We start from the raw sequence: 11,348 nt of genomic DNA on the forward strand, positions 1-11,348 counted from the left end.
TATTAGCCGGGGTGGATGATCTGCAAGGTGCACAGGGGCGGGAGGGGCAGGCTTAGCTCGCTTTGCCATTGGTGGTCCCCTTTGGGAGGAGCCCTGCAGCACCAGGAGGGAGGCAGAGCCATCAGAGGGATGGATCCACAGAAGCACAGCTTTGGGCGTTTGCGCGGTGTAAGCAAGTTTGGTGACAGGAACTGGTTCCCTTTGGGATTTCGGCTGGGGGATGGGAGAGGGAGATGGCACTGGCCAGTGCCTTTGTTTCCCACTGATCTGAGCTCTGTCTTCCTGGGCTCAACAACTCTCCCTCCAGGTGTCCTCTTGCCCTCCCCACTCTCCAAGCAGAGCTGTTGACTTTTAACATTCCAGATGTTAAGTCCCACTGGCTGTCAGAACTCACTCTGTCTGGCCCCTGTGCTTTTGCAAGCCAGACTCGGGGGCTCTGCCTTGCTGGGTGAGCTGCCCCTCCACTGCCCCATCTCCCTCTCACAGGGCCGTGTAGTGCTCACCACCTCTCCGCCCTTCCTACCCTCTTCCGTGGGCCTCTTGTCTATGCTTGGCTCTGGAGAGTGCATTTTTCTAGTCTTCTGGTGGTTTTCTGGGTTATTTAGGCAGATGTGGGTGGAATCTGAGTGATCAGCAGGACGCAGTGAGCCCAGTGTCCTCTTATGCCGCCATCTTCCTAATTTTCCCAATCCTCATTTTTTTCTAACTGACAATGAACTTTAAAATGTTTCTATGACCTAGAGTATTCGTTTGGCACACTTTCCCAGCTGAGTGCCAATTTCTGAAAGATACTCACCTGGACTTTGGTGATTTTCTACATTTTTATTCCACTAATGCCATTCTAACAATTTATATTTTTTTCAATTATTCTAGACATGGAAAGTCTCCGCAAAAAACAAGAAATGATATTAACACGACATATCCACAAGAAGGGCATGGCCCTGACTGTGCCAAAGGTAAGTTTCATGGGGATAGTCCCTAGACATCCAAACTAAAGGCCTAAAGGTAATGAGATAAGTTGATAATTGAGCACAATTGCCTGAATGTAATTAAGTTAGGATTAAGCTCTTTCCGGGCAAAAAGTTTTGGGTAGTTTTAAATCAGTGAAGAAATTAACATGAGTTCAAATGAATGAATAAACCTCAGATCTAAAAAAAGAGGGAAAGAGACAATTGCATAAACATTGCTTATTACCTCATATTTGAAATATATATACTCTTCAAAGTTAATCTGATAACTCTGAGGTTGGGATACTAAAAAAGAGAAAATAATAGTGCCTACAGGGGAGTAGCAACATGTGTATGCAACTAACATTGAAAATATTTTAATAGGATGCTATTATTATTTGCTACTCTAGAATTTATAGGTAGAAAAATAAATGTATGCATGTATGTGGGCAAACCATTAACCAACTTTTGTCTTCTACCCAAAGCATAAATCTCTTGCTCCAGAGAATCCTATTGAATGCACTGATTTGGGTGATGCATTTACTCAGAGATCTGCATTGACTCAACATTTGTTAATTCACCTCAGGAGGAAACGTTACATCAGCAAACAGTGTCGAAAATCACTTAGTGAACAATCATCCCTTACTCGACATAACCAAATTCGCACACAAGGCAAATTATATAAATGTCATGTGTGTGGGAAAGCCTTTAGTAATTGCTTTTGCCTTAGGAGACATAAGATGATTCACACTGGAGAGAAACCATTTAAATGCCATCTTTGTGGGAAAGGCTTTGTGCAAAGCTCTGACCTTAGAAACCACAACCAAACACACACAGGGGAGCGGCCATATGAATGCCACGTGTGTGGGAAAGCTTTTCGTCAGAATTCGTACCTGAGACAGCATGAGAATATTCACACAAGAAAGAAATCATATGAATGCCATCTATGTAAGAAGGCTTTCAGTCACAGATCCTACCTTAGAAAACACGAGAGAATTCATTCTGGAGAGAAATGTTTCCAATGTCATGAATGTAAGAAAACGTTTAGTCAGAGCTCTGGCCTTAGCCAGCACAAGAGAATCCACACTGGAGATAAACCACATGTGTGTCTTCTGTGTGGGAAAGCCTTCATTCAAGGTTCAGAACTCAGAAGGCATGAGAGAACACACACAGGGGAGAAGCCATATGAATGTCACCAGTGTGGGAATGCCTTCAGTCAATATTCTAACCTTCGACGACACAAGAGAATGCACACTGGAGAGCAACCATATGCATGTCAGCTATGTGGGAAAGCCTTCAGACATTATTCTTCCCTTAGACGACATGAGGGAACCCATCCCAGTGGAGAAAATCATGAGTGCTCTCAGTAAGTATTCTGACCTGAGACGACACGGTTTTACAGATGCAATGAATGTGGAAGAAGTGTCAGTCACAGCTTTCACAGTGACACTCACCACAGGATGCACATATGGAAAAAACGGCCTGCAGTCAATATGGGAGATGTTTCAGTCCTCATACTCCTCCCTCAAGAAATGTATTTCATTTGGAAGTGAATTCATATGTATGCCGTCCACATGGCAAAGCCTTTAGTCACTGGTCTGAGCTTAGATAACACAGCAGAACTTATGCTGTAAGTATAATGACACAGATGTTTCCAGCAAAGAGCTCAACTTGAAAGATACTAGAGCACTTACCGGGAATTCTTGTCAAACATGAGCAAACTCCACACGGGAGAACCCTTTGGTCTGTAATCACTGCGAAAGAATATTTAGCCAAATACCTGGTGTGGTGAGCATAAGAAAAGTCTGTGAAGGAATAAACACTAAGGATGTAAGAGGATGAAGCCTGTGAGGAATACCAAACACTTCTTACAGATAATTCAGGCTTGAGAAGTTATTCAATGTAAAATCGTGGGAAATCCTTTATTCAAAGAACAACTCTTGCGGCACATGTGAATATTCTGACTGTACGAAACACTCGCAGTGTCACGAGTGAAGGGGAGTCTTCAGTGTCCCTTATTTCTTAGTCAACAGTAAGGTTCTCACACTGAGAAGATAGCAGTCCTGAAATCAGAGTAGAGAAAACTTCAGCCAGATTTTGTATCAGGAAAAAGAGTGTGTGCATGGGTGTGTGTGTGTGTGTGTGCGTGTGAGTAGTGGTATTGCTACATATGAAAGTGTCCTTTAGTACTTGGCAAGTCATTGAGACTTTGAGAAAATACCTGTTTGTGGAAAATGTGGCATGGAGTATAGGAGAGTGACATGGTCTGGCAAGATCGAATGTAGGATTTTGTAAGAAGTTAAATGTTTACTGTAGATCAGCACTTGCAAATCTTGAGACAATAAAACCTGTTGCTAAAGAAGCGAAATGTTGGTGTTCTAGTTTTCTCTGTGTGGTTGTAAACAGATTCAGTTCTGCACTCCTTGGTATGTGGATGAGAGGATCAGCAAGACTCCCCCCGCCTCCCCCTTCGCCAACAGCTCCTTCCACACAGATCAGCTCCACTCTTTCCAACTTGCCTCCGACACCATCTGTCTCCCTTCAAGCCCTGGTGGTGGCATAGTTGTGATCTTTAGCCCCACTTTCCTGGTTTCTTGGTGTCACGACCCTGGTCAGGCAAGGTCATAGAGGCACTCACTGTCAAGGACATCTAGTCCAAAATTTGGTGACCCTTCACCCTGTGTCTCTGCTACTGGAAGCAACCTGGTGCCAGAGAGATGGCAGTTGTGCCCTCCAAGCCCCCAGAAAGCTCTGCAGATTTTGTCCCCACGCTTCTCAATTGAGCTAAGTAGAAACAAGAGTTAATGCCATGACCACAGTCTACCTCTTCTTAAGGTAATTCCTGATTCATGCATGCTCCAGTCACCTTAGATAAAGCCATAGCTGTTCGCCACCCCATCCCACAGACCAGAAAATAGGGCTCCAGTAGGATAAAATCCCTCAACCTATGAGCTGCCACATAAGCTGTTTTTTTTTTTTTAAATAATGAATGTAATGTACTTCTCCCCTAGAAAATTAAGCATTCTCACAAAGGGGATGTCCCTGATTTGTCTCCAAGGCTTAGAAATATTGTCCTTTGACCAACATCAATATTGAACCTAAACATCAAGGGGAAATACTCCAAGGAGCTCCACTGGGCTGGCCTGTGCTCTTGCCATTCCAGCTCAATCCCAAAACATGGGCCTGAGACAAAATAAATGAGCACATTCCTGATTGAAACTGATATATCATTAAAAAAAAATCTCCACCAGCGATTCTATGGTCCAGGTAGGACCATAGACATGTCAACTCATGTGCAAGGGTGATGAGCAACCGACATCTGCCTCAGAAAAGCATGCTCCATCCACACGTTGTAGTTGAATTGAACTGGAATTCTGAGCAACCACCTTATTTGAGACCTATCTGGTACCTCATCCAGGAATCACCATCCCTGTCCCCTGGTCTGTGTGTCACCAGGAGGGAAGGGATAGGTCCTGGTTCCACCTGGGGGGTGGGGTCTGTGCTAGTGTTGAGACCCCTATGATGGATGCACACACCCCCATGTCCCAGTGGGATTTATCCATGCCCACATGGATGTGTGCTGGGGAGTCATACTGAGATTAAGGGACTTCAGTATAGGGCTGATCACATACAATTATATGATCACAGTGGGCCATACTCACACAAGATTTGTTTGAGTGGCACACGGACAGCCTGACCAAGTGGAGAGGTCCCTCATGGATGATATCTTCCAGTGGCTACAGTGTGGGGCCACTACCCAGGAAGCTAGGATGGCAAAGAAACTCCCCAGAGGAGAGGGGTTGGAGAAGGTGCTTACCTGTGGAGATGATGTCTCTCAACAACAATATAGGGAGTCTCTGAGCCAGAGAATTATGAATGAATGACAGGAGCTTGGAGACACTGATAGTCATGGTTTATCTTATTTCCTGCTAGTAGACGTTAGGTGGGGACTCACGGGGTATGCACAGAAGATATAGCCACACTAAAAACGGCTTAAAATCTACAAATTTGGGCTATGTTTAGAGCAATTCAGTGTGTAAAAATTTGAATTTGGCAACAAGAGCTTTTGAGCTAAAGGGCTCTGTCCCCTGTCAATAAATAAACAACATAGGCCTGATATGCAGAGACCATCTTTGGCTCATCTACAAACCATGACTGATCATTTCAAATGATTTGCCTTCATGTTTGCTGATTAGTTTTTCTCCTGATCAAATCCAATGCTAGGAGCCCTCTTATGATATGTTTTTTTTTTTTTTCATTTCAGCTATTGTAATTTTCAACTCCAGAATTTCTATTTAACTCCATTTTATAATTTATGTATTGAAACTCTTGATTTGGTAAAAGCACGTTCTTCCTGGTGTCCTTTATTTTTTTTTTAAGCATCATTAAAATACTACTTTTAAAGTCATGTCCTTAGGGGCAGTGTCTTCAATTTCCTTACTTCCTCTCTCCATCCCCAGAATGAACTGTACTTCATTGCTTTTTTTGTTTGTTTCAAATTGTTATTTAAATATAGTTAGTTCACATATGGTGTAATATTGGTTTCAAGAGTAGAACTCAGGGATTTATCACTTACAGATGACACCCGGTGTCTAGGATGAGCATCCCAACAAGTGCCCTCTTTAATGCCCATCACCTGATTAGCCCATCCCCCCATCTCCCTCTCCTCCAGCAACCCTCAGTTTGTTTTCTCCAGTTAAGAATCTCTGTGGTTTGCTTCTCTCTCGCTCTCGCTCTCGCTCTCTCTTCCTTCCCCTACATAGAAGTACTAAAAAAAAGCTGGGGGGTGAGGGTGGGACTCCAATACACATAACGTAAATGCCTTATAGTATAAGAAAAGGTTTATAATGAAAATAAGAACTGTTCTAGAGACGAAGAATACCAATAAGCAGTACACATTAACAGCCCTAGTCCCATAGGTCAAGCCACGAGGGTTTGTTTTTTTTTTAAACACTCAGTCTGGACCTCCATATCCAAATAGGTAATATGTAAATAGTTGTGCTTAGATAGGTTTAATAAACAAGACTATAATAATGAGATATGCAAAGAACTATGGAAATTAATAGTTTTAAGCATGCACTGAACATTAAGGAGAAATACACAGACATTTAATACATTAATGAAAGAGTATAAATCACAAATAAACATGTAAAGCAAACAGAATAAATAAATATCCAGAAACATAAGAATAAATAAATGATTGCTATCTGATAGCAAATTTTACAGTAGAATATCCACCAAGGCAAATCAAGGAATAGTTTCTATTCTCTATGTACAGACCACTTCTAAATATTATTGTCATTAGATTTCTCAAAAGAGATATAAATTGATTTTCCTCTTCTGCAGGAGCCTGAACGACTCCATTCAAATGTATTTTCTCATCCTTTCCCAGACATGCATATAGTTACAAATTAAGGCAAAGGAAGGAGAACTTACTTCCTTTAAAGAGCAAAGTAAGAATTACACCAATTTCTCAACAGAAGTGAATAAAAGTCAATGAATTATCAATAAGGTGCTCAAAAAAGTTAATTATCTGTCAGAATTCTAAAGTTAATGAAAAACCCTTTAAAAAAACAGTATTAAAGACATTTTCATCTGAGAACATGTAGTACTTTCCATAGAAAGGTGCTCTTCAGATAAATGAAAGTTATCCCAAATGATGGAAACCTAAAGATAAAGGAAAGGATACAGAAGAACAAAAAAGGCACGTTTTCATGTGATTAAAACGATCAAGTTTTGTATAGCACTGTTATTTTTTTTAAAAACTAATGTATGGCATATAAACACACACAAATATATATCTATATATCTATATATATATTATATATATACACACACACACATATACATACGTATATACATACGTATGTGTATATATATATATATATATATGTATTTCCTTCTTCGTGGGTTATGTACTGTCATACCACTGTGTTAGTTTATATATTGTACTGTAATGTAATTGTACTATGGTATTAAACTATCATGCTGGTGTTACAGTACATAATTACAGTTAAAACCCAAAGAGATGTAAAATACTAGTTCATACTTCATATTCATATTTAATAACCCAAGGGTGTAAGTCTTCCTTTATGAATAATTACTGGACATATAAATGAATGAAATTACCCAACCTAAAGATGTAGAATGGCAGAATGGATTAAAAATTTTAAACAGAAGGACAAACAAAATCATGATGCAATTATCTAATGTCTACAAGAGATTCCGCTTAAATCTAAAGCTACAACTAGGTTAAAAGTTAAAGGGGGGAAAAGATATGCCATGGAAGTAGTCACCAAAAGAGAGCTAAGGTACTTATTTTAATATCAGACAAAACAGACATCAAGTCCAAAACTGTTACAATAGATAAACAAGGAATATATATATTAATGTTTATTTATTTTTGACAGAGAGAGACAGAGCATGAGCAGGGGAGGGGCAGAGAGAGAGGGAGACACAGGATCCGAAGCAGGGTCTAGGCTCTGAGCTGTCAGCACAGAGCCGGATGCGGGGCCTGAACTCACAGACCACGAGATCATGACCTGAGCCAAAGTTGGACACTCAACTGACTGAGCCACACAGGCACCCAAGGATACTATATATTGATTAAAGAATCTGTAGTATAAGGAGATATACTTATATATGTGACAAATATTAGAAGTCCCAAATATATGAAGCAAACATTGACAAAATCAAAGGGAAAAAAGGAAATACTTCCACAATAATGGAGACATCAATACTTATTTTCAGTAATGGATACAAGAACCAGATAGGAGTTCTGTATAGAAAGAAAGTGACTTAAACAGCAGCACATCAGTTAGTCCTCACAGATATATGATACACTCCACCACCAACAGCATAACAAATCAAGCACATGGGGAACATTCTCTGGACCAGACCATATGTTTGGCTGCAAAAAACTTTTAATAAATTTAAAGAGATTGAAATCATACAAAGTACTGTTTCTGCTCACAATGGAAAATAAATAGAAATCGATGACAGAAGGAAAACTGGAAAATTTGCAAATATGTGGAAATAAAACAATATACATATATTTTAATTTTTAATGTTTACTTATTTTTGAGGGGGCAGTGACAGAAAGAGAGACAGAGAATCTGAATCGGGCTCCACGCATCAGCACAAAACCTGACTTGGGGCCTGAACTCACTAACCGTGAGATCTCACCTGAGCCAAAGTCAGACATTAAACCGACTGAGCCAACCAGGCCCTCCAACAACATATTCTTTTTTTTTTTTTTTTACTTTATTTACTTATTTTTGAGAGAGTGTGAGCATGAGCAGGGGAAGAGCATGAGAGAAGAGAGAGAGAGAGAGAGAGAGAGAGAGAGAGAGAGAATCCCAAGCAGTCTCCACACTCAGTGTAGAGCCCGACGCAGGGCTCAAACTCACAAATTGTGAGATCATGACCTGAGCCAAAATCAAGAGTCACTTAACCAACTGCAACACCCAGGCGCCCCCCCCAACAGCATATTCTTAACAACCAATGAGACAAAGGGGAAATCACAAAGGAAATTAGAAAACATCTCGAGACAACTGAAACAAAAACACAATATTCTAAAACCTGTGTGATGCAGTGAAAGCAGCACTAAGAGGGAAGTTCATATATGGAAACACATAAAATGAAATCTTATCTAAACCTAATAACCTAATTTCACATCCTTATAAATCAGGAAAAGATGAGCAACCTAAACCTAAGGATAGAAGAATGAAGAAAAATCATAAAGATTAGAGGAGAGGAAAAGAAAGAAAAGTGACATAGGAAATATTTTAGGGGAGGTGGGGTGGCTCAGTCAGTTAACCATCTGACTTTGGCTCCGGTCATGATCTCATGATTCAGTTCAAGCCTCACATTGGGCTGTCGGCCCAGAGTCGACTTTGGATCCTCTGTCCCCTTGCATCTCTGCCATTCCCCCACTCGTTCTCTCCCTCTCCTCCCCCCTCTCTCTCTCTCATCCCCACCCCCTCCCCAAAATTAATAAAGGTTAAAAAATTAAAAAAATATTTTAGAAAGTCAGTATTTGAAAACAAAACAAAAGACAAAATTTTAGGTACATTACACATAAAAAAAGAGAGGACTCAACTAGCAGAATGAGAAATGAAGGGGGGTTATGTCAGAGTGACAGAAATATAAAAAGTATTACACAATGATTTGAATATTTGTATGCTAAAAAATTAGGTAACCTAGATGAAACCAAAGTGATTTCCATGGAGATCCATTTCACGGACTTTCCTTTATGTCCATGATTTTGAGGGATTGCTTGTATGTGTGCTAGCAATGTGTGGGGTGGGGTGCGAATATTATTTTGGGATACTCTTCCAACACCTGGACTCTCAGGATGCACAGGCATCTTTCCCTGGTGACACCCCCCCCCCGCCCCATTGGCTATCCAAACTCAGTAGCCCCCACCATGAACCTCCACCAGCAGGAGGCCTCTAATTTCCCTAGAAGCCAGAATGGAAGTGCTTGTCCAATTCAGGAGGCAGACACGATGCAGAACCTTTCTAGTAGTTGTTCTGATGGAATCAAAGCATCAAGGTGATACAGCCATGTAGTTTTTCATCACCACCCTGAGGTGGAGGACCACCTCCAATGAAAATTGAATTCTTTTCTTTCTCACATTTTTTAAGAATGGGCTAAGGTCTTAGAGTTTCTGTTTCTCTCTTTGCTGTGTTTGTCATGAATGCATCCTTGGTGGTGAGGAAAGAGTAGTGGCTATTCTCTCTGTGTTGTGTGTTCCCACAGCATCCACACAGGCTGATGCCCATGTATACCACCAAGAGGGCATCTGTCCTGGAATCACACCTCCTGGGTGAGCCTCCTAGCATGACACCTGATATAGGAGCACTGTACCCATCAGCTTCTCCCTCACAGAAGAGAGGAGAATTGCTTTTGAAACAATAGCATAGCCCTCCTTGTCCACTTGCTAGGTCCTGGCAGGGGCTGAGGCTACAGAACCAGTGAGAGAAGCAAGCGGGTGTCATTGGAGTCTGAAGATGGTAGGCTCCAGACCCGGGAAGAACGGACATGTCAGGGTCAGGCACTCAGACAGGAGTAGGTGTCTCATCCTGGAACAGGGGTGAGCTTTGTGCTCCAGGAAGGTCTGGAATGGATTGGCTCATGTCACTACATTAAATAGGGGGACTTGATTTTTTTCAGACCAGTCATGTGTGAGTTACTATCATTTAACACCGTCCAGTGAGAATACAATTGATTTTCTAGAAAGAGATGACAACCAAAGGGAGAGATGATTCCTTGCAGAAACAGGTCCAAACTTGGTGCCTACCAACGGATATTTGAAGAACAGGGAAAGGTGTGCTTGTGCCCTGGTCTCACTCGCCTTCTCCCCCGCCCACTATCTGGTGAATTCTCCTTGGGGAGTGGTCCTGACAGTGGCCTGTGCCAGGCTGTCGAGGTGGAGTGAGGGCCTAGATGTGAGGTGAGGCCAGCTGAGGGTTGAGAGCATTGGGAAGGGCTGTGGGGATGGCTGTGGCAGGGGTAAGGATGCTGCATGTAAGGGTGGGGCCGTGGTATGGTGCCATGGAGTGAGGCCAGGCAGAGGCTGAAGGAAGCGGTGGGTGGGGCTGGAGGGCACCAGGTTGGGAGAGGGCCATGCCTCGAGGGCAGTGGACAGAGGCCACAGGAGCAGCCTCCTGGAGAAGATTGGAAAGGCCAATTCCAAAGTGCATACCACATCCAATAACGCCAATCTTCAAGGAGAGAAACCATCTAGAGTGCCAACAGCACTGCCGATGGAGGCCCTCCATCTTGGCCAGTGGGGCCGCTAGCTTTTGCACTGCTGTGGGAGAAAGGTGATCGCTTGGATGACACTCAGAAATGCCCCGCAGATAGGATTCCACCTTGTTCCTTGGCTCTGGCCCTTCAGGATCTGAAAGACATCCCCCTGACACAGTGTCCATGGCTAATGCCAGCCAGGCCATGAGAAATGGTGGCAATCACACCAATATTGCCCAATGGGAGAAAAAGCTAAATAGAATGTCCAAGTTGATGGGCAAGAAGAAAGAGCCCCAAACAAGGAGAGTCAGAGACAGGGAGCCCCCTGCATCAACACAGGGACTTGTCAGGAACAGCGATTTGGGTAACAAGACCAAGTGCCAAGGCAGCTAGTCCCAAGGGGACATGGAGCATAGGATCCCATTCCTCCGAATGTCCTAGCAAGCATAGTTACCATCCTAGAGACAGAAAGGGGAATGGGGAGGGCAGGGCAGGGTGTGGAGTGAAGGGACATTGGAAATAGGTCATGGACACACTGCTCCCATTAGGAAAGTGAGAAGCTTGAACACGGAGGATTGAAGGGGCTGAAGGGGCCCCCAACCACAGGAACATACATGATGCCAGGGGCCCCAAAAGCTTCTGGGTAGG

At 42.5% G+C, this 11,348-nt stretch overlaps 1 protein-coding gene across 1 annotated transcript; it reads left to right on the plus strand.

Annotated features, from left to right (window-relative positions):
- Window positions 1-875: 875 nt before the first annotated feature.
- On the plus strand, window positions 876-10,389 carry LOC125163817 (zinc finger protein 705A-like). Its single transcript, XM_047856021.1, has 4 exons — window positions 876-956; window positions 1,433-1,836; window positions 1,918-2,100; window positions 10,359-10,389. Exons 1-4 carry the CDS (start codon window positions 876-878, stop codon window positions 10,387-10,389), a joined length of 699 nt encoding a protein of 232 aa, XP_047711977.1.
- Window positions 10,390-11,348: the final 959 nt, after the last annotated feature.

The sequence above is a fragment of the Prionailurus viverrinus genome, chromosome B1 (assembly GCF_022837055.1).
Source record: "Prionailurus viverrinus isolate Anna chromosome B1, UM_Priviv_1.0, whole genome shotgun sequence".
In the NCBI taxonomy this organism is placed as follows: Eukaryota; Metazoa; Chordata; class Mammalia; order Carnivora; family Felidae; genus Prionailurus; species Prionailurus viverrinus.